At 39.1% G+C, this 24,163-nt stretch overlaps 4 protein-coding genes across 4 annotated transcripts; 1 reads left to right on the forward strand and 3 right to left on the reverse strand.

The window, feature by feature from the left end:
- Positions 1-647: 647 nt before the first annotated feature.
- Positions 648-4,231, reverse strand: hes6 (hes family bHLH transcription factor 6). Its single transcript, XM_079647767.1, has 4 exons — positions 2,304-4,231; positions 2,119-2,205; positions 1,898-1,979; positions 648-1,562 (listed from the first exon to the last, which is right to left on the reverse strand). Exons 1-4 carry the CDS (start codon positions 2,376-2,378, stop codon positions 1,135-1,137), a joined length of 672 nt encoding a protein of 223 aa, XP_079503893.1. The 5' UTR covers positions 2,379-4,231; the 3' UTR covers positions 648-1,134.
- A 405-nt stretch (positions 4,232-4,636) lies between these two features.
- On the forward strand, positions 4,637-9,899 carry itm2cb (integral membrane protein 2Cb). The gene is made up of 6 exons (XM_079647766.1): positions 4,637-4,964; positions 6,953-7,090; positions 7,225-7,416; positions 7,515-7,625; positions 7,718-7,868; positions 8,699-9,899. Exons 1-6 carry the CDS (start codon positions 4,878-4,880, stop codon positions 8,788-8,790), a joined length of 771 nt encoding a protein of 256 aa, XP_079503892.1. The 5' UTR covers positions 4,637-4,877; the 3' UTR covers positions 8,791-9,899.
- Positions 9,900-10,114: 215 nt separating this feature from the next.
- LOC307020265 (G-protein coupled receptor 55) lies at positions 10,115-15,382 on the reverse strand. The gene is made up of 3 exons (XM_079651503.1): positions 15,029-15,382; positions 13,414-14,161; positions 10,115-12,150 (listed from the first exon to the last, which is right to left on the reverse strand). Exons 1-3 carry the CDS (start codon positions 15,091-15,093, stop codon positions 11,944-11,946), a joined length of 1,020 nt encoding a protein of 339 aa, XP_079507629.1. The 5' UTR covers positions 15,094-15,382; the 3' UTR covers positions 10,115-11,943.
- A 1,404-nt stretch (positions 15,383-16,786) lies between these two features.
- Positions 16,787-23,497, reverse strand: snorc (secondary ossification center associated regulator of chondrocyte maturation). Its single transcript, XM_079651518.1, has 3 exons — positions 23,288-23,497; positions 17,795-17,956; positions 16,787-17,713 (listed from the first exon to the last, which is right to left on the reverse strand). Exons 1-3 carry the CDS (start codon positions 23,361-23,363, stop codon positions 17,604-17,606), a joined length of 348 nt encoding a protein of 115 aa, XP_079507644.1. The 5' UTR covers positions 23,364-23,497; the 3' UTR covers positions 16,787-17,603.
- Between the last annotated feature and the right edge of the window lie 666 nt (positions 23,498-24,163).

Genomic DNA, 24,163 nt, shown 5'->3' on the forward strand with positions numbered 1-24,163 from the left:
TTCCAGCCTATTCGTATTCATTTGTAGTAGCAGCTGACAGAGCGGAGGCAGAACAGTGTCTGTGACTCTCAGGAACACAGAGGTCACTTCTGAGGGTGCAGACACAAGTGTGTGTGAATAGGCAAAGGGCTCTTAGTACGGGGTGGCATGAAAAGTATTAACATGTATATATCAGTTATTGTATCTTTACAAGTCATATACTGATTTATTTTGCAGTGGATCACAGTTGTATTCCCTTTATGAAAGCACCATATATAGTGCATGCATGTTTACTGGGAAGCTGATGACATCAGTGGTCTTTAAAGTACAGACTATTTCCATGATTGAGCAAGTTATTTGTTACCATGCTATTTTAAAACTGTAACATCAAAAAAGCTGAAGTCAGAGAAGTTATAAAACCCATTTGTCAACTCCTCAACTAGGCCTATATAAGGAGTGAGATGATTACTAATTCCACACCTCACAAATGCCTACGATGTGCAGAGGGATCAGAGAGAGAACAGGAAAGAGAGAAAGAGGAGTGCACATGCACACATGGCCCACAATTGCAGAGTAATAACCAATATCTTGCAAACAGCCGTGGGTGGGTGGATTGTGGGATCCTCGAGTGTAAAACGTGGCATTTTTCTAGAAGAAGAAACAAAAGATGGAGCTGTCAAAAAGATATTTATTGAAAAGTTGAAACTTAGGCAATCAGATGAGGTAGCCTACTAAAAGTCATTGGACATTTATAAATACAAAGTTAAAAAGACACGCTAAATACAAAATAATTTACACACAACTAACAAAGCATTTTTAGTGGGAAAGCTATCTTCTATACAGCCGATTCATATTCAACATGTAAATATTTACATACACATTTACCCCTTCACTGAAGGCAGGCCCAACAAGGCCAATACACTTCCAAATGAAGACCCTACAAGTCTCTGACCTCAGACTTAATTACATACTTTATTCCTTAAATACAATTTAGTTTAATTGTAATCCCGCAATAATGAAGAAGAGCTTCTTAGATGCCTCAACAAGTTTCAAAGTTGTCATCTCAGCAGGGTTTTATTGAGTTCTACCACACAAAACATCCTAACAAAAAAAAACATCTAGTGTTGCAGAACATGCCATTCCTTTTTTACTGATCTACCATGGCCTCCACATTGACTTGGAGTAACAAATGACAGGCAAGCTCAACACATCCTGGCTGTCAGCCTCCTCCTCTGAAGAAACATGACTCTGCTCCGAGTCGGTGGTCTCATCCAGGTCGGAGCAGAGGTCATCAGAGGAGGTGGTCGAGGGGGCCGGGGACACCAGGGCCGAGTACATGCTCTCAGACAGGGACCAAGTGCTGCTGTTAATGCCGGGACTCTCTGACATCGTGTCCGGCATCATCACGCGGAGGCGGTCCTCGTCGTTCAGGGGCATGCTCTCCAGGAGGTGGTTCAACAGCTCTGCGGCAACTGTTGGATCAATCCCTGGGCAGCTGGACACAAAAGTGTGCACGTCGTGCATACACTGGATGTAGCCTGCGGCGAACCGCTCACAAGCCTCCCGGTTCACGGCGTCCACTTCTACGGAAAGATGAGACACAACAACCGTGAGCCAGGAAGTTAGCAAAACAAACAGGCAACAAACAAAACTCTCTGTTGTGATTGGCTGAGCAGCGGTTGAAGATGCGCACCTGTGGCCGCATCACAGTTAATCAAAAATATGAATGTGCTAGACGTTATAAATTAATTTGTGGATCCGATTTGCAATAATTAGTTTGTTCTCCAAGGGTAGGACGTGACTGCAATATGCTAATTTAACGTAATACTTTTTTGTTAAGTAATATATATCACACAGTGTTGCTTAATGGCGTACTTTACTCCTAAATGGGCCTACACGTAAATTGAACAATGTTTACCTTGGGCCTGGTTTTGGAGGACGCTCTCCACCCGTTTCACTGTCATCTCCAGCACTTCGGCATTCTCCATCTTTGATTGTAACTGCAACGGGTGACACAAAACAAAACGTAAGTTACAAGCGCTGGCTACCCAAGCTAGCTAAACCAAGTCACACTTGTATGACGAAAAACACTAGCGTCACACAAATAACAGGCCTGAAAATATATGCATAGTTTCTTACGTCTGAATCCGCCATGAGGACTCTGAGTTCTTGTAAACTTTCATTGATGCGAGCCCTCCTTTTCTTCTCCACCAGAGGTTTCCTCATCTGCCAAAAACAGTACAGACAATGAAGTTAACGTACTTTGTCAGTTACCAGCCAAGATAAGACAGATATTGTTATCAAATCTTCACTCCGGCTCTTACCTTTCTTTCAGATTTGATTCCAGTGCAGTTATCACCTCGGTCCGTATCGTTTGTGATGTTACGGTTGGGGGCCATGTTGTTAAAGTTTAACCCAGGCGCTGCCAGAAACCCTCTGGAGGTCGGTGAGTAATCCAGAGAGCCGTTACAGCTCGTTAACGGGACAGATGGCCGGGCGATCCCAGCAGCCAACAAAGCTTGCAGAGGGACTGGGCTCCTAAATGCTGCTCCGTGGGGGCTTGTGCTTGGTATATATGACTGCTCATTTACATATGAATGGGGGAACTGGCGTGGAGAGCAAGACACATCGAGAGCGCGCAATGCTCATGTCCGCCAATCACCAGTAGTCATGTTGGCTTTTGTCCCCGATATTAGTCTAAATCTACCAGACCAGTGGTGTAAAAAGTAGCTACGAACATTTACTCAAGTTATTTAGCAGTTTGTGATTAATGATATGAAACATAATAAACAATTAAATTAAGAATTGAGTTACACCTGGAGTAAATCCACAAGCTATCCTATACAAAGTAATTAAAATAAGCTCCACTTTAAACATTTTAATGGATCAACAATCCTAATCAAAACATGTATATTATTAGAAAATTGCCTAAACTGCATAATGATTACTTTTGGATCATTACGTTTATTTTGACGCTAAGACTTTTCTACTTTTACATGAGTTAAAATGCAGGACTTTTACTCGTGGTATTCCTAGACTGTGGTATTCCTGCTTTTACTTAAGTACAAGTTATGAGTACTTCTTCCACCTTTGAAATCTGCATACAGATTTAAAATATATGAATTCAACCAGAGAGGGAGTACAAAAAGCTTTATATATATCCACATCTGAAACAAATAAGAAACAACCAATTAAATTATGGAAATAATAGAGCATCTTGAATGCATGAAAACGACTGCTATAAATCAAAGAAAAAACAATATGGTCAGTCCTTCATATGTAGGTTATTTCAGAATTTCATTTAAGAAAACCCAACACTTCGTCATTTACCCAAAAAAAGGTTAGGGCATGTACAATATTTTTTTGTGTGTCATGATATGTCTTTGAATAAAAAGAAATGATATTTTTTGGCACCTGCATTTATTTGTAGCACTTATCTACTGGCACTTATCTAGTACTTCAAAATGTAACCTTTTAAAACCAACATTCAAAGCACTTCCTTTAAATATATATAGGCCATATATCTGCTAATTCTCACATTGCATCATTAGTCAGCTTAGCCTATTTAATGCTTGATTGTGAGCCATCAGTTCACCTATGGGGACTGGGCAAGTGCTCCATTCCCTCTAAAAAAACAACTAATGTGAATTGGATGATATGAGCCATTTGTCAAGTACATAGATGTGTAAAGAGCCTTGAGTCTCTGCAAATGAACAAAAGCCTAAAACAGTGCTGGCTGAAAAAAACAGAGTCCTTGTATTTGGATGATTTAGTGACATATTTATGTTCTGGTATAATTAGTACATAGAGCCTTCAAAGTGTAGCTTATTATGTCGTATCATCTATTTAAAACTCATGTATGCAGTGAGTCATATCGACACTGTGTCATGGGTATCCACATATAGTCACAATAGACGTGTGGATGTCTCTAGTTTGTAGTACATTTCGTTTGGTCTGCCGTGATCCACTATCATAGCTTTATAGGTCCAACAATGCTGAGCCTGGCTGCTGGGTGTAGGGTTTAAGTTGCAGAAATCAATATATCTGATGATATGATTAACTATGACATTGCAAAGTTGTGTTCATTACATTTAACTTGGGCTTAGAGTTTTTTAAATATATGTTTTAACTTGTATGTAAAGCACTAATACACTAATATTACACTAAAGGTAAAGGGTTATACTAATGCTCATAATGCTCATCATGTTGCTTTACATTACTTGTGTATAATAATGTACTATAAAATATACTATTTATTAAAATATAAATGAAATACTCAAGTCAAGGCACATATTGTTCCTGCATTGTAATTTATGGTAAAATGCTATATGCACTAAATGCTTTGCTGATGCTCATTTATTATTATCATAAATAATGATCAGCTATAGTGACCTCGGGCGAACGAAATTGTTTATAGCTGGCTGAGAGTTTGATACATTCCTACATTTCCGGATGGAAGTGTTGAGAACAGAACAGGAGATGCAGCTTTAAATAAAATACGGAAAGCACTACCATATTGGGCACTTGCCTTCAGAATAAGAGCAAGATGTAATCTTATATTAATACACGAACGATACAATAGATTTTTTTTTAATGCTAAACAGCTTTAAGCGTTTAATTGTATTTATTTGTCTTGCTAAACAGACCTTAAACAGCGCATTCCGAGTTAAATTTGGACATTGGTACCGGACTTGGACTCTTATTGTGACAGCGGCGAGGCGGCTTTTCCTTCAGACCCACACAGTGCTTGTTCGTCAGAGAAGACGCTCTTCTGAGGTCACTGAGCCCCGGGGGCGAAACTGGTCTGTCGCTATATAATCTTCCCAGCTCGGTGGAGGAAACCAGCGCACTATCATCAGCTCACTAGATAAAGAACACACACTCTTTAACAAACAAACATGGTGAAGATCACTTTCCAGACGGTTTCGGCGCAGAAGCCCGACAAAGAGATCGATGGAGACAAGATCATTATACCTCAGGCTCACGTGAGTTTGCACACTTTGTTTTTCTATTGTTTCGTGTTGTGGTATTTTTCTTGTCTTCCAGTACTTAATTAGTGCTAATTTAACGTTGACCTGTATGTTATTAGCTTTATTATTATTGTCTGTTTATACATCATCATGTCACTCTATGGGATTTGCTTTTATTCTGGTATGATCTTTTAGTGCAAACATGCTTATATAAACAAAAGCCATTTTGTTCAGACGTGATTGCATTGCAGTGATGTTTTGTTTTTAATGCAACCGAATAGTTTAACATCACGACACGTACTGCAGTTTATTATATTGCTCTACACGGTGCATAGGAAATATTTCTGACAGAAAATAAAACATCTTACTTAACAGGCACAGGGCTAACCTGTAATGGCAGGTCATCCCTGCTTGGGGATGTTGACATTACGTCATCTTGTTTGGACACTGCGAGCACACACTGCAGATGGCCGTCCTGTAATTGTGCCTTCAGAGGAAATTACACCATACTCAAAACGTTTCATACGTGCAGGCGTAAATAATGAAAGTGAATAATAGTATGAAAAATAAATGCCTTCTCATTACTCAGTAAAGGCAGCAGGACTGCACACAGCCTCAGTTCTCTCCGGTTTTTGTCGAAATAAGAAAACAACAGGGCTGTTAGATGCGGTCACTGCACCAGTCAGTGACGTCACAAGGTGTTTTACCACGTAAATCCAGCAGGTTGCGCCATAAGAGGACATGAACCTGTGATAGAGAATGCTAACCAAAGATCATGTGTGTTGGAAATAAACATTGTTCATGATTGACTTCTCAACATTAAATGTCAGGAGTTCAAATTCGTTGTTTTCCTTTTGGCTATTCTGGTATCCTATGTTAAGGATCTTGATGAGTTAATCAATATATTTGAGTCAATTTGAAGGGAGCTGAACATGCACCCTTGTAAGTCCTTATCTCCATACATGGGGCTCAGGTAACCATTATTTTTGAACAGAATGAAACATCTTTAAAAATGATACATATATAGATAAATAGAGTAGTTTATTGTGCACATGATGGGAATATGGAAATATTCCTTATGTTAAACCTAAATGATATATTTATGATCTGCAAAATAAGTCCAGCTTTTCATAGACTCCTTTCTGGACTACCTCCCAGGAGTTCATCATGACAAAAATATCTTTCTCAAATTGGATTCAATCTGGCGGGGGGGGGGGGGGGCAGATTCAATCTGCCCCCCCCCGATACACACTGTACAAACACTGAATTCCAATTTCCCTTCTACGAACGCATTTTTCCACCCGTTTGTTACGTCGACAGAAGAATAAGACATGATCTAAAAAGCTGTGTGGATTCTGATTGGCTTTGACAGTGTGCTAGGCGTCAGAGCCAATGTGTGTAGATCTATTAATATGTCCGCCTCTGCTGAGGGACTCCTCAACGCAAGTCTTCTCGCTTTGACTCCCACTGAGGGTGCTAGGGAACTAACAAATATGGAGCGTGGAAGTAGGCCTCCAATAATAATTCCAGACGGCCATGTGCGAGCATCTTCGTCAGAGCCTTGTGCAATCTGTTCTCCCTGCTTCCGCTCTCCATAGCAACAGTAGTAGGGAGAGCAGTGGAGACTGAGAGACTGTGGGTGGGCATCTGGCATGCCTCATTCATGTCCGTCCTACGTCTATCAGATCTCCTCTCCTCACTGACGACTTAGCAACTACCTCCTGTCAGAATTTACTTGACTTTGTACAGAACAGCATGGCAGTGTGAGCGGGACATCACTTCCGCTGATACTCCATCCATAGTCGAAACATACATAGCAGCTTTAATAAAAGATATGTTTTTCTTGGCTGCAGCATTACGGCAATGCAAATGCAACGCCCCACATGTCAGTTGCATCCTTTTGCACATATTTTGGTGAAACATGTTGTGTTACTTGAATACTTTGTGTCCTTTTTTTAAATATCATGCCCTCCTAATCAACCTCCTTTCTTTCCTTTTTACAGGAGAAGCTTATACTTCCCGTTGGGCCGAGGAAGACTTTTCCAACTGGCCTCTGCTGCCTCACCTTTGGCCTGGTGGTGTTCATGTCGGGACTGATGCTGGCTTCTATCTACGTGTATCGCTACTACTTTATACCTCAGGTCAGTTCATTCTACCTCCCCTTTCTTACCTCATATCCTGAACGCCGTGGCTCAGAAGTTTAATGAACAAAAATACAAAAACTTAAAGTACGGTAACTGTCAGATTCTAACTCAGCTCTGTTGCGTCCCATTAGCAGATCCCAGAAGACAGCCTGTTCCACTGCCGGGTTGTCTACGAAGACTCTGTGTTCGCTCCTATGAGGGGCCGCCAAGAGATCGAGGAGAATGTTGGCATCTATCTTGACGACAACTACGAGCAGATCAGTGTACCTGTGCCACACTTCGGAGGCAGTGACCCCGCCGATATCATCCACGACTTTCACAGGGTAGGTTGAAACATCCATTAGTTTGTTCTCATTATATTTTCCTATTCAAGTATCTCATTATCGTTCGGATTGTAACCTTTTTGTTCTATTGATTTCAGGGCCTCACAGCTTATCATGACATTGCTTTGGACAAATGCTACATCACCGAGCTGAACACAACTTTAGTGATGCCTCCACGAAACCTGTGGGAGCTACTGGTCAACGTCAAGGTGAGCGCCCATTACATCCTCACCTCTTGTCTCTGGTGAAGCTGTTGTAAAAGCATTGCTAGAGATTAATCATTTGTTTTTCTTTGAAACAGAGAGGAACATACCTTCCTCAGACATACATCATCCAGGAGGAGATGATGGTTACAGGGAGGGTGAGGAACATGAGGCAGCTTGGCCCCTTCATCCACAGACTCTGCTACGGCAAAGAAACCTACCGCCTCCGACGCCGCAACCCACACAGACGTAAGTGCACTCATCCAATTCCATTTCCAATCTACTCAGCAGTTAACACTGAAACTAAAGATTATTCAGATTATTCACAATTGACCTATAAAATGTCAGAAAATTGTGGAAAATGTCCATCCCTGTTCTTCAAAGTCAAAGGTGATCATAGACATCATAGATATTCAGTTTGATATAGCATAAAATCGAGAGGCTAAAACCCATTTTTCTTCCTTGGAAAAATACCTTAAATATTCTATTCATACATTTTTTTATTAGATAACCAACATTCTCTTTTAATCCAGAATTTGTTTCGTCAATTAATCATTGCAGCTCAACAGGCAATATGATATGCTAAATAGTTGTTGATGGATCACTTCCGCCAATCATCAGTCTACTTCACACCAACGTTTGTGAGAAGTTGAGTCATGTGACCATGCATGTAATAAAATGTAACCAGAGCCAAATAAGGGCTTCCTGGTAAACACGCAGATATTGGGTCTGCTTTTTAATACCCTCCTCTAATAGCCTGGCAGCCTGATAGTCAGTCAGTGTGTGCGCGTGTGTATATGTGTTTGCGTGTGTGTGGGCCCAGCCTGGGAACTTCCTGCTGTGTGAGTCACTGCTACTGCAGTGGACACATCCACACACTACGGAGGAGGTAGTGATGCGCTTCTGAGATCTCCTGTCGTTGGCGCCTTTGATTGGTGTGATGCATTAAACTTCCCCTGAGTACATATATGGATATTTATGTGGGGATTACCGCTGCTTATTCAAATGAACAAATAGGAAACCCAGCAAGCCTCTGCTACTGAAGAGATTTTCTAAATGTGTCTTCTTTTCTCTTGCAGGTATTGACAGGCGCGAGACAAAGACCTGCCATCGCATCCGTCACTTCGAGAACACTTTTGTGGTTGAGACCGTCATCTGTGACAGGTTCTAAATCTAAAGCGGAAATCACAGCCACCCAACTCTGAAGCCAATTTCAAACCATACCTCTTAAATTATTTAGGATTTTAACTGCACTTTAAGAGCAAGTGTTTGTCCAACAATTTTACTTTGAGTTATATTTTTATTTTTTTTGTCTCAAGTTGGAAATGCTCTTCCATGTTCATGTGAAATGTCTTTTTTTATTCAGCCAGTTTATTTGAATGAAGTTACGAATGTGTTTGGATATATCTGTTGTCAATGTCACTGTTAGTGTGTCAGTTAGTTACACTTGCATCCGCAAACTTTTATTTAATTGAAATGTTGTTTTGTCCTTTTTTTGTATTTTTTCTAACCTATTGCACCGTAGGCGTCCGTCAAGATGCTTGAAAGCGCTCACCCAGTGCACTCATGTTAATTTGTTCTTTTTTTGTTTTGAATGTCAGAAAATGGCATATACCTCATGTAGTTAAGACTTTTCTTTGCTTGTTCGTATCATTAATGAATGGTGTGTATATAAGGGTAATTGTTCCTAAGCAATATAAACTGTACATTTATTTTCATCTGGATGACCTATTGTTACATGCATAGATTTTTATCTAAAATCGACTTGTTTCGTGAATTATTTCTTTATGGTTTGTCTTGTCATTTCCTTTGGTATCGCACTTTCCTACTCCTTGGATATAATGGCTCTAGACTGTATTCAGTAGCAGTGCTTTAGAAGGACAGAAGGAACCAAAGTCTGCACTATGCTTGGTTATAAGGATATAAGAAATATTTAAGAAGAATGCTTTTTAGTTAGATCACTTACTGTAGAATAGATGATATCAAAGGCTTAACTCATGTTGTCTCGCTCTTCCTCTTTACTTGGATTTTGCACGTTGTCTTTAGCTTTGCCAGTCCCCAAACACTCCTATCGTGACAAAAAATCTCTACAATGTTAATTTGTCCCGATTGAAAAAGATTTGGGGTGTCTATTTAATGTACAACCTGGAGCAGAAAAGTCTCCTTTGAGAGAAACCTGTGATTTGTGCTCATATTTCATCGTCCTAGATTACCTTCCTTTATTGTACAGTCAATATAACTTCTGATATCTTGCTGCTTTAAAATAAATGATCAAACTTATTTTTGACTTTCGAGTTTTTTCATTTCGAGTTTAACACCTCTTCCACATCATTAATCTGAGAAAGCTGCACACATAATGGGTTGCTTGTGATTTTCCTATACAACATAGCTGCAGCGTCATTGTTATGATGTGACACATATCACGAGATGAAACTCCCGTGGGTTGCTTTATTTCTCTTTAAAAGAGGAAGCTTTGGTTTCAAAAACAGTGTCACTTTGATGGGAAAGCATTTATTTCTGGAACTCTTTTTAGTGGTCCATGTGTCGTATACTAGAAATCAACTTTTTCAATGTGTAGGTCTTTGTTCTGATAAGTATTACTGTACAATGTTTACATCATCTTTGTTTTATTTTAGCCGATTCTAGTTTGTAGACCATTTGCACAGAAAACAGAAAAAAACTGATGAAAAATGTTAAGAGCTTTATGAACAAACAATTTCACTTTCAAAAGAAAACTCCAAAGGAAAACTGAAATTCATTTTTACTGAGCTCAAACAAATAACATTGAAACTCAACACAGTACGCTTGTGCAAAATGAAGGTATTGAGACAAGTAATGCAAGTAAATACAATCATGGCCGACTGGTTATAGTCAATAACATTTAAAGCTGCTTCTAAATACAGTTAAGCCCTTATTGAAACCTATGAACACCTTCCACTGTTACCACAAGAGTACTCTGTTCAACATGAGCGAAATAAGGCAGAGCGTGTACGGCAGATAATGCATGTGCAACTTTACATTTGGGTTTAGCTTTGACAATATTTACATAAAACCAAATATCCTCTACTAAGCATATTAATATCAAACAATCTTATTGAAAGTCTTAGTACACACAGGACTTTTAACAATGTCAATTATATTGCACATTTAAAGCTACATCGTAAAAGAATTCCAACAAAGAACTCAAAATAAAATTACTTTTGTCATTTGTAATAGCATTTGTTGCGAGTCAAAGGAAGTTGATTACTCACCCTGTCAGACAGTTTGATTTCCCAAAACGTTCAACCAGAGCTTTCAATTTACTTCCTCATTCGGATCAGTTATTGAAAATATGTTAAGTATAATCTCTGTACAGATACATTTTTAAATCATTCAAGCAGAACACATCATTGTCAATAAGCATCAGGTCATCAGTCATTTTTCTTGAAATGCACAATGTTCAGGGGACCAAACTAATAAAAAAACAATTATTAAAATAGTAAACAAAAATGTGTTTGAGTTTATAAAAATATAATACAACAATATATTTGAAAAATTGATAATAATCAATTTAATTTGTGTGTTTTCAGATCTCTACTGGTTGCTGTGTTGATTTATTCATTTACCAAGTAAGGGAACATTTGAAATCATATTTCAATCAATATGTAAGTCATTTTTGTATTCACTACCTTCCTTTTTAATTATTGACCTCATTATAAAGTTGACTTTTAGGTTGTTCCGCATTTCATATATGAGGGATAAATAAAGCCTCATGATGATTGTTATTATAATTAGTTATGTGTTTGAAGAAGTAACACATTTACTGACTGTTTTGACTAGTAAACCAAATTGGTGTATCTGCAGTAGAGCGCCTTTTTAACTTCATAGACTGCAGAGCTGTGCGGTGAGCAGCTGGTGGCCCGTTTGACAGCTTTATATTTCCATCAGACCACACATCAGTTTCTAAGACTTAGAAACTGCGCACTTAGGCTAAGTGCGCAGGATGGATGACAAACCCGCGAATAAATCATTTGAGAAGAAAGGTGATATTTTTGCCGCCCACAGAGCTCTCTGAGGCTATACGGGCGTCTTTGTGCTTCCTGTCATTGGACCAACTCATTCATCACTACTCCATCGTTTACCCCTTACTCTCAAGCACAAATTGAGATTGCATTTTGACCTGTTACTCGTTACTACTGACACACTTAGCCACTAAAAACAATACAATACATGCTCTCTTTCAGTTTCAGTCCCCTGTTTTTGCCTATCACTCATTAAGTCAGGTTTCCTATTCACCACCAGCCGTCCTTTGACAACTAATATTCACATTTCAATTAAATTGCTGTCAGAACTCTGAAGTGCTTACGGTGGCTCTTCTTTGGTTGATCATTGATCTCCTGAAGCTGTGTTTGGGGCTCCTCACCTCATGAGCGATGAAGTAGTAACACAGAGCGTCCAGGCAGCAGGTGACGTTGGACAGACACAAGGCTGTCTGTAAAAACAGGCTGATCCTGGTCTGGTTGCCGCAGTCTTGAATTATTCCTTGGTGTACCTGGAATCATGGGAAGTGTCACAAAAAATAAAATATTGGTTAACCATCCTGACTTCATTGAATTTGTGCTTTAATCAGTCATTTAGTCAGAACTAAACATGGTAAAGCAGCGTTCAGTTATTATGCTCCAAATATCTGGAACAAACTCCCAGAAACCTGCAGGTCCGCTGCAACTCTTACTACTTTTAAATCCAGGCTGAAGACTTTTCTTTTTGTCGCTGCTTTTAATTGGACTATTCATATCTTAGACTGCACTGTAACTTTTATCCATGTATTCTTTCTTTCTTTTTGTGTTTATTTTATTAACTTTTATTTTTAATGACTGATTTTAAATGCCATTTTCTTAATGTCTTTCATTTTTTTAAAAGCACTTTGAATTGCCTTGTGTTGAAAAGTGCTATATAAATAAACTTAACTTGCCTTGCCTTGCCTTGCCTTGCCTTGCCTTGCCTTGCCTTGCCTTGCCTTGCCTTTAATAATAATAATAATAATAATAATAATAATACAGCTTTATTTAGATAGCACATTTCATACAACACATGCAGCTCAAAGTGCTTTACAAAATGACACATCACAAGTTAAAACAAACATCAAGAAATTCCCCTCAGATTATTTGTTAAGAAATGTAAAGGTACATGCAGCAAAATGCAACATATTATCAGGTTAATAGAGACAAGGGGGTAAAATCTTTGATAATACAAATAAATAAAATAAATAATAGCTTCAGCATAATGTTAATTTGATAACATCAAAGACAGTATACATAGAAATTTGCACAAAAATGTATAGATACTTTTTTTTCTCTAATGCGTTTCCATAGAAGGGCCTTTAAAATATAAAGTATAATACATGATCGAATCTTTAAAAAACACTAAAGGTGTAACATTTTCTTATCAGTGTGTTTGAAGATGATCTCTTCATCAGACTGCCGGGTCAACGCCAGTGATTGGTTTGTCTCTACTCAAGGATATGTTATGACTTTATACAGGCTTTATTTAGTCTTTTTTGATGATGTGAAATGGCCACAGACGCCATGTTTGACACTAAAATAAAAAAAGTTACGTATGATATGTGTTAAGAATGATCAAATAATATAACCGCAGGTCCACTGGTTTGTTATATCTTTAACCAGACCAGGCAAACTTAGAGAGTTCGTGAACAGCTACTTGAGGTGAGATTGTTTTCACTTTTATCTATTATCTTGTTAAAGCTGCTTCACTTTTGAGTTCAGTTTATACAAAATGAGCTCCGAGTTTCTCTTACCAGGAACTGCAGCAGGATACCGAGGTGGCTGGGGGTGAAGGGCAGCAGGAAGGCACTTAGACTGCTGTAGATGATCTTCACACAGGCTCGGCTCTGGGGGCTGTGCTCGCCCGACTTCTGAAGCACCCAGATGGTCTTAACCGAGCAGTAAACCACCACCAGGGCAGGCAACAGGAACCCAAACACCTGCAGGCAGATGATCACCAGAGGGCTCCATCCTTTCTTTAAAAAGCGGTGGAAGCATTGGAAGTCAGACGTCTGCCCGGCCTCCCTGAAGCGATAGATGTTGGGGGAGAGGGTTGCCAGCACCAGCACCCAGACCCCCACGCTGGTCCCCAGAGCCAATTTGGGTGAACGCAATACTTTGGCCTTGTAAGGGTGACAGATAGCCACCCAACGGTCCAAAGCTATACACATGATGGTGTAGATGCTGCCGTAAATCCCAACAAAATACAGGCTTTCCAAAACCGAGCAGAGAGGTTGAAGGTCAGCGCGCCAGCGGTGGGTGGCGGCGTGCATTTTGAAGGGAAGGGGGAAGAGGAGGAGCAGGTCCATCAGAGCCAAGCTGGTCATGTGGATAGTTGACTCGGTCCATTTCCGCAAGAAGACGCAGAACACTAAAAGCGCTGCAACGTTGAGAAACAGACCAACGATGAAGATGGGGATGTAGATGGTCAGCTCCAGATATGGCATCAGGCGGTTCACCGCAACGAACGAGCAGTTGCTTGTCATGCTATTGCTGCTGCCGCTGTGGAGGAAATGGTTTGATTTGATTTCAAAGTGAATCTGTTTTTCCGTCATTGTGCCCACACATAAACGTACAGATGTGCCACTGAGCCAAGCCTTGTGAAACCTCTCAGGTTCAGAAGCTGTTGTTTTTGTATCTATCTTTCTTGATAACACAGTAGTTTCAATCACATGCACTATATTTGCAATGTAAGCTAGAATTAGAATTAGGTCAGGGATACATTTAATTATAATGGTGAATAATATTGAATTTAAATGAGACTTTAATTTATATAGCTTGATCTTGATGGATGTTAAATCTCATTGCAGCTGTATGTAGTCAAACACCAATAAACATTATTTTAAGCATTTGAAGCGATGAATTGATTTTAGAGTTACTCTGCAGCCATCACTCCAGACAGAGGACAAAAACCCAGATTATTACTACTCGGATAAGTAAGAAATGGTTTCCCAGAGAAGAAACAAAAACATATTTCTGCGGCCATGTATCTCAAGGTAAAAAAATGTTTTCCACCAAAGCTACAGTATAGTTAAAGTCACGGATGATTACAAGTGACTCACATTATATTCGATAAATTACGTTCCAAACACAAGAATAGTCTCAAATATTACTTTATACTTATTCCAACTGATTCCTTCTAATTCTGAATGTTTTACAATTAGGTCTGGCTTGTAATTTAAATATTGTTTTAATAGTGCAACAAACCTTTGTTTTTGTTATCAACATTTAACTTTACATTACATTACATTACATTGCATTTAGCTGACGCTTTTATCCAAAGCGACTTACAATAAGTGCATTCCAACAACAACAACAACCTAACACTTTCTTATTATCTTTTACAGTTCAATCTTGATGTTTTCTTACCTCACATATGCCAGTCTGGGTGTAATGTTCAGTGTCAGTCTGAAAGTCTGTTCTGTGCTAGACATACTTCTGCTTTCTCTACCTTTGTTGTTTCATCACCACTTCCTGAGGCATGCCAAGGCAAAATGTGTGTTTAGATGTGCATTATAGTCTGCTTAGAATCAAGGCAGGGGTGAAGCTGTCCAGCAATCACACTTCTATATGCTTTTTAAAGATACAACATGTTAGAATACTGACATTTGCTACATAGCACTAAACCAAAGTGCAGCTGAGGTTTAAGGGAATGTCAAACGTTTTTGTATGTTTATGAACAAAAGTATTGAATACATTGAAATGTAGGAGCCAGTTAAAAAGTCAGAGGATTCCTCCTATTGGGATCAATATAAGGTTCAATATGAATATTAACCAGGACCAAAGTTATAAATCTACTGGTGTGACTGGATATCAGCTGAAAGACTAAAAAGGCATACGTAAAAAAGAACACAAACCTACAAAATGATATCAAATGTATCTAAATGTATTATTTGAAAAGGGCAACGCTGATTGTTATGCCCTAAAATGTATAAAAATATTATTAAAAAGAACATCACGTGTCTATCATGTCTGTCTACCACCTGTCAGGATTGTGGTATTGTATTTCCTCTGACTGGAAATCCCATCGCTGTATGAATATGAAGTAACATTGGATGTGGTTGTTCACTGCATCTTGTGACGTTTTACTCAGCTTAGTGTTAGGATGGTGATGCACACAGTCTCTTAATGTTGAAACGAGTATGAAGAGATGGCCTGGTGCAGTAGACTTTATGTTCTTGATTACTGTTACTTTTTTTTATGTATCTTTTGTTATTCATGTTTTATTATCTTTGCTTTTAAATGAGTTTTTTTAAAGGCCATTTTATAATATGTTTCTTAATGTCTTCCATTTTTGTAAAGCACTTCGAATTGCCTTGTGTTGAAAGGTGCTATATAAATAAACTTGCCTTGCCTTGAATACATTGAGTTTATAGATTATAGGTCAAAAACGAGTTTGTTTCTCATACATGGTTTGGCATCTCTGCATCAAAGTATACATCTAGCAGTAGTCCCGACAGAGATGACTCGAATACTTTGATTTCTGTTCTGGTACTATTGGTATTCTTCTGTAGAAAAGGCTGATTCTCTCAGTCTGATAGTGGTCAATGTTTCAGGTCTCTGCAGAGGCAGATTTGTGATTATCTTTGAGGGTTTCCTGGTTTCAAGTGTGGAGGCCTGTATGCAACGTGTCGTAAGATTGTTTTTCCCTCTTGTATTCAGAGGTAAAACATTTTAATTATGATGTTTTTGGAAGACTGTTTGAACTTTAAACGCAGTTAACAGATACATGCTTTTGAAGTGGAATTGATCAGAGAGACAGTTGACACGTATGTTTGAAGTAGTTTTCGTCTTTTGGAAAGCCAAAACCCTTTTCATGCACATGAAGCTGGCAGCTATACTGCCACCTACTGTTGTGAGTGACTGAACTGAGGCCTGGGGCTTCTGTAAGTAAACCGTTTGAAATACAAATCGTTTTTAATAAACAAACGTTGCAGCATTTTTACATATTGATGATAAACATTAGAATAAAGAGATTATGAGCATGTCAAATACAAAAACAATGCTGCACAGGCACTTCGTCATCTTTTGTGAAAAGATTGTGTGTTTATTTTGCATATATTATACAGTTCAATGTGTGGATTTAGAGTATTTATGTGTAAAAAACAAACAAACACAATAGTCAAGGACGTTTGGCATCTGATTTATTTATTTAACTTAAATATCACAAAATGATTTGGCAGTGATATTACCATTGCATTATCCATTTGTATGGCTGAGGACTCTTAGGCGTAAATAAAAAGGTAACATTGTTTCTAAAATAATTTCCAAACCCCTGCAATTGAAATCATGACAAAAAATCACAAATTCATCCACATTCGAACTTAACATTTGGCCTGCAGGCACAAACCAACAACCAAACTACCCTGTTTACATTCACCGAAGAAGCCTCTCTTAAATATTTTCTTATTTGGATTCTACAAATGTTTGTAAATGGTGCAATACAAACTTGTATAAGGGTGACACCAAGGGACATTTTAAGACATGATTTTGGCATAATTATTGTTTAAGACTAAACAAACCTCATGTGTATCTTTCTTTTTGAAGGAAAAAAGTACAACACAGACACTGACGAAAGCACACACACACACCTCATGTACAAATAGACAGCCCACAACATTAAAGCCCCTTTAGAGCATATGCAAGATCAAGAGGGAAAACAAAGTGAATGACATGGACATGCTATGATTTCCACTGGAAGAGCCAGCCAGTTTCTAACATTATACCTGCAGTAAAAGTGGACATGTTGAGGAACATTTAAAGTGTGTTTATAGAAAGATATCTGTAAGTCAGTCACGGGACCTGCCACCATTTATAGCATCTACAGGGAAGCAAAAGACACAACTCATATCTGCAAAAAAGAGTTGAGAGACTGAGATGAGAGGGGAAAAGAGAACATACAAACACACACAAACACATGCACACAAGATGGGGATATTTCACTCTAGGAGGCGGTGAACTTTCTGAGTGTGATGACGATGAGGGCGAGGAGGACAGAAGCTCCTAAGAAGACGGCTATAACAATGGCTGTGATGGCCCCTGGCCCCAGCACCCCTGCACACACAAACACATGGTTTTAATCATTTGTTTACATATAATTGAAATACATTTGGTGTATAAAGTGATGATTTTTACATTGTTCGTCGAGCAGGTCCGGAGAGTGTGTGTTGTCCTCGTAGTCGAAGGTGAAGGACTGCTCCGTCGTGTCATGGTTAGGGTCTTTGGTGGTCACGTCACTGGGTGGTTCTCCTGACGTGGTGTCCTGGGTGTCTCTGATTGATAAGTCTGCAACTGTCTCTGCAGACCAAAAGGAAAACTAAATTCCACTTGTGCTTGTTTTAAAAGGGATGTTTAGATTCTTTAAAATAGCGTTTAATGACGTCATTACCCATGGTCAGTACCAACAGTATATGGGGGCCATCATGACCATCATTTGGAAAAACAGAGAGAAGACATGGGAGCTTGTGTACTTCTGTAGACGGGGATAGCAGCAGATTGTATTCAAGCTCCCTAAAGAAAGGCCCATACTTTTGCTAATAGTATTTTTACATCACAAAAATGGGAATTGATTGTCTAACTAAAACTAACTAATTGAAGCAGCAGTTTACCAGCATCTCCTTTGTTCTTTGAGTTAAAATTACCTTTTTTGTTGAAGGAGTCTGGTGGCTTTGACCAGATATTGCTGATCTCACGAATTGAACAAACTGTCACAGCAATGTGAAGCAGTGAAAATATTTTAAATATAGTGTTCATGTAAACTGACAATCTTTTCAATGGGCTAAAATATATTTTGATGACGTCCCTATTCACAGCAGTCCAATGCTTTGCAACCATGCTGGTACTACTGTCTGTTTTTCCAAACTCAGGGAGTGCTAACTGCCATGTACTGTTGATAATACCCCATTCAAACACTATCTCAACCATATCTTAAGCATGGCTGATCTACAAGCAGTTACTTAATCCGTGTGCAGTATCATTTTACTGTATGTTTTCTAGTGGTAATAATTTCACTGACGACGCAAACAGCTTTGCTAATGACTCTATTTGACTATTTTCTGGATGTGGAGGCGTCTGGGATGCAGGGCTGCACACATGGCCCCGTCTGTAATCACCCCAACAGCCTCTCTCTGTCTCACTGGGCTAACGGCTGAGGCTTACGCGGGCTTACGCATAAGGATGTCTTTGTAGAGGATGAACATTTTGACCGTTTAAGCTACGGTTGCCTTTTAAAATATTTCAAGGTTTCAACAAAGTTTGTCTATTGTCTAAACAAATCCTTAAACCGTAATGATCCAAACGGAGTAGTAGATGGACTGGTAAATGGACTGTACTTATATAGCGCTTTATCCAGTCTTTAAGACCCCTCAAAGCGCTTTTACATACTACATGTCATTCACCCATTCACACCCATTCATACAGAGCAGTGTACCTTACTCTATAGGACCTAACATTCATACACATTCACACACCGTTGGCCATGCCATCGGGAGCAACTCAGGGTTAAGTATCTTGCCCAAGGATACATCGAGATGTTGACTGCATGGGCTGGGATCGAACCCACAACCTTCTGGTTGAAAGACGACCGCACTCCCTCACAGCCACAGTCGCCCGATATGTTTTGCTTTAGCAGGAGAGGCAGTTGTTTGTGCATGAGGCTCAGCTCGTGTACAACTCTCTGTGCCAATTATCCTCTCTTCTCTTTCCATCCCAAATTGTCCTCTGACATTCTTCCCATCTGAGCATGAAGTTACCCTGAGACTTTTCACACCTATGCAGTAGCCAAAGAAACAAGGTTGCTTTCTGGGCCACATTTCTGTTTCCTAACACGACTTAGTGCTGACAAACCACCAAAATAACGATTGTCGTAGACATCTTTATGGTAACTGACAGCTGTATAGCTTTTCTTTTGAAATCGAGAGGAACAGGGGAAAATGTCATCTTCACCTCCCCACAAAAAACCCACACACTCACTGATTCTCTTAACCTATCCTCAACTCTACACATAAACAAAACCATAATCCAAAACATATTTACACTCAGTTTATTTAACATAAAAATACTTTGTAGCCTCTGACACCTTTGGTAAACTTTACCCTGCTTCACATCTTTCTTCCTCTTTTTCTTCTGCCATTGTCAAAGGAGAGTCTTAGTATCTTATTTCACGTCCATATGATAAAATCTTTTAAGTTTAAAACATAAGCATGTTAGCTGCGGTATAATTCTGATATGCTCTTCTGATGTGAGTATTTTGATGCTGCTGTGTTGACTGAGTCGTGTGCAGCTTCCTGTCCTGTTGCTGGCTGGAGGTTTGGAGGCCCGGGCCTCTGGCCAGCTCAGCCATCAATGAGGCCTTCAGCCGAGGGCACAAAAGGCAGCTTGTGCGGCCATGGAGGGCGGCGGGCTTCAACCAGTAACAACCGGCCAGGCCCAAACCGGCACCGGCTGGGTACGGGATGTCAAACAAACTTGTTTATTAAATAGCCCCTGTGTGTAAAAGGCTGTGCCCTCTGGACAGCTTGATTTAATAGGAAGGCAAAAATAATAACATGATGTTTTCCGTTGCTGTTTGTTTCCACACGAAGGAGTTCACTCAAGCTTGCAATTTCTGTTTAAAGCATTAACATAACTGAGGCCTCAAGGAAAAAAAACATAATCCTGGTCAGCTGACAACTAGCTACTCGGTCAGTGGAAACCTTTTTGGCTGATGTACCCCACAGCTTATCTACCTTCATCATCAATTACCCCTTCATCATCATTTTCATCATCCATCAAGTTGTGTGTCACTATGGGTTTAATAGGCCATGTTTATATTTTATTATGAATAATTGTAACTAATTATTCTTCTTTTTTTTAATGTAGGCCTACTTCTTATCCATTTACGTAAGCTACCTGTTTCTAATTGTGTATTCTTCACTTCTAGCTATCTGTTGCTAACTGTTTATTCCTCACTTCTAGCTACCTGTAGCAAACTGTATCTCTCACTTCTAGCTACCTGTAGCAAACTGTGTATCCCTCCCTTCTAGTAACTGTTACTAACTGTGTATCCCTCACTTTTAGCTAACTGTTGCTAACTGTTTATCCCTCACTTCTAGCTAACTTTTGCTAACTGTTTATCTATAGCTAACTTTTTTCTTCATTCATTACTTTTTAGCTAACTATTCTCCACCACTTTAAGCTAACAGTTGCTAACTGTTAATTCATTGTTTTTAGCTAACTGTTTTTCCCATTATTTCTAGCTTACAATTGATCAATTAGTTATTTTGCTAAATTTGTATCTCGTACCTTTTGGAAAAATGAGTATCCGTTACTTTTAGGTAACTATTTTGTTGCTAGCTTAGCTACTATTGTGTTCTACTGCAACACATTGCTTAATTTTTTACACAGGTATGGCAGCTTAGTAATTGTATATTTATTAAAGATTAGTTTCCCACAAAGTGTGTAATCTTATTTGCATTTTAATTGTCTATAAACCTATTTTTTTATCATATCACAATTTAGCTTTTCCTTTTTCATGTATCACCACTACACAGGTATCCCCCAGGATACGGTAAGGATTACCTTTGCTTAGGAATCATTGCAAACTTTTTGAGTCACACCTTTTAAAGATGACTAAGTGTCAATCAAGAACCCTCTATACGCAAGACTCTGAGTCTAGACTCATAAAAGCCTGGCAGACTGTAAGGGAGGTTAATTTCAGACACTGAAAACACAGAAGGCCATTTGTTGGTAGACCTCTTCAGTCAGGATTTCACACCAGCCAGAGAGATGACAAAACGTGCATACGTGTGTGTGAAAGACAACCTGGCCAAGCAACTTAAACCGCGGAGGACGCAGCTCAAACATGATATAGATGGACTTATGTGTCCTTGCTTCACCTTTTTTTCACTTTTAGGGGATTTTCCGTTGTAAAATATGTATGAAATAAGGAAGAATTAGGTTACAAAACTAGTGATGAACCCTTCTCTGTATTGTAGTACAATGCTCAGATGTTATTCTGGTTTAGTCACTGGATTGGTTGTTGATGTCGTCAAGATTGCTGGCTCTAGTTGAAATCATCACATACTCTACATTTCAACAACAGACAGATAAGAAGCAGCTGCAGTGTAGACTCCATGTGAAGCAGAACATTGTCATCCTTAAAAACATTTCACTTGGCTGTGTTTAAAGAGTGTGAGACATTAAAAACACAGTTTCACATTAAATTGTACAAAGCCAACAAAGAATACAATATATTTTTAGAAAGGTGAAGGCAGGTCATGGCACCTCAATGTTAGAAACGCTGACATTGTGTTTGGCACAAAGACTTTCTTTTTGGCACAAGGGGACAGTAATGTATTTTTTTCACTGGACAGGGTGGACATGCTCGACTTTGCCCTCTCAACCTTTACTGTGACCTTTGGGCCTGAGAGCCCTGCTACAGTGTACGCTTTTTTTCAAGTATATTTGAGAGATGTTGCAAAAAGGAACAGAAAAATACAGTAAGTGAAAGTGAAAGACCCAGTGACAGGGCTGATCTCTCAAATCTTAAAGGGAAACACGGGTTCTGCATGGGCGGGGAGAGTAACATCTCATTTTCTGAATGTTAGCTATTCTATCTCAAAGCCAGGGAGTAATATAAAACTTGTGATGTCATCAAGTATAACGTCTGGATCTGCTCCATCAACGATACATTTTTTAATTGTTTTTTTTTTCTGATAACTTTTTTTATTGATACTGTTCTTATTTGTGAAATAAAATCCCCATTAACTCAGAACATTCCCCTGGGTGCTCTGTGTCATCTATAACATATTTCCTAATCCATTTTATATGGAAAATATCCTCAAATGTGACATCACATATTTTAATTTGATCACTAGTGTTTGGATTTAGTAGTCATTATTTTGTTGACTCACAAGAATAATATGTATTTTGAAAATTGGAAATGTTCCTTTAAATATGAACGTGTTCTTTAAATAGCACTTGTGCAGAAAACCAGTTGATGTGAATAAATATTAAGAGATGAACACATGAATCTGCTTCTTACTACTCTCTCCCAAATATCTCTACATACATGAAATACATTCCACATATGTTGACGTTTCACTACCTCGAACGGATATTGCATAGAACCACTTCAACCTCATAGCTGGAGTCAGAGGGCGGCAGCTATTTGAGTTTGTATGAACATCAGGGATCATGAAAGCCACTGAATCATCCTGTTTGTCAAAGAGCAGCTTTCACAGCTCAGAGTCTCAAAGAGTCTCAACAACTGCATCATTTACATCGGGCTGCACGCTCACACATCCAGGCCTGTGAACGTGTGTGTGTGTGTATTTGTTTGTGTGTGTTTGTGGAAAAAGAGAGCAAAAATGACACGTACACACACATCTTTGATTTGATACCTACAGGGGCGCAAACCCAGCCCATGAGTCACCCTAAACAACGATAGAGGCTAAGAATATCAAACCTTATACTAAAAATGTTTTGATGTTGTTTGTTCGTTTTTTTTCTTTCAATAAATCAGACTCAGGTCTTCTTCTTTCTTCTTTTACCATAATTAGTTGTAGCATACACAGTTAAGGCTGCAAACCTGTCAGCCAACCACAAAGACAAAATACACATATCAATCAGACTCAAAAAGTGGTTTACCTGTGTGTACAAAGGCTACCAAGAGGCCGAGGAGCACCAGGAGGAGGAATCTGCGGATGCTGCTGCTGTGAATCATGGTGGCTGCGAGGGACAAGATGTGCGTTTTTCCAGAACTCCTCGAACTTCAAGAGTGGCTGACCCTGGAAGAGGAGCAAGAGAAGAGTACAGGAGAGCGCAGCAGGGGGAGAGGTAGGCTACTGAGGGGTGAGAGAAGGGGTGGGACTAGGTGTGCACAGGACTGTCTGGACAGTGTGGACTTTGTGAGCACATCATCGCAGGGCCCACCCACTCCACACTACTCCGGCTACATAGCTGGGTGTTCGGTGTAAACATTCGGCAACCGCTGACCTTGACCAGGTCACATCACAAAGATCTCAGCAAAGAAAAAGATGGCAGTGATGGAAGTATTGAGATCTAAAAGTAACAAAAATCCAAAAGGTTTTATCAGCAGAAATGTGCAGTTTCAAAAGAAAACAAGAGATAGAATGACTGCATTATATTATTGGATTAGCGTAACTGACGCATTGGGTTGAACTGAATGTCACTTTCTTTTTTACATTGAAAGCTTATATTTAGATGTTGGAATAAAGCTTTAAATGTCTGTCGTCATCTTCCATTGCCATTTTAAAAAGTGTGTATTTGGAATGAACTTTTAAATGAACATAACTCGTCAGTGCATGCGGCAAGCTAGAGGGTGAGCGCAGTGAAACGTGTGTTTATTTTCCTTTAAAAGGGTTAACGCCAACAAATATGGAATGAACGACAATATATAAGAAATAACATTTTGTGAATGTCGTTAAAGATACCGGATATTTTTTTCTATAGATTCGACTTTTGTACTGTACTATGCTTTAGAGTTCATCGAAATTGTTGGTT

This window comes from Notothenia rossii (genome assembly GCF_949606895.1).
Source record: "Notothenia rossii genome assembly, chromosome: 9".
NCBI classification, from domain to species: Eukaryota; Metazoa; Chordata; class Actinopteri; order Perciformes; family Nototheniidae; genus Notothenia; species Notothenia rossii.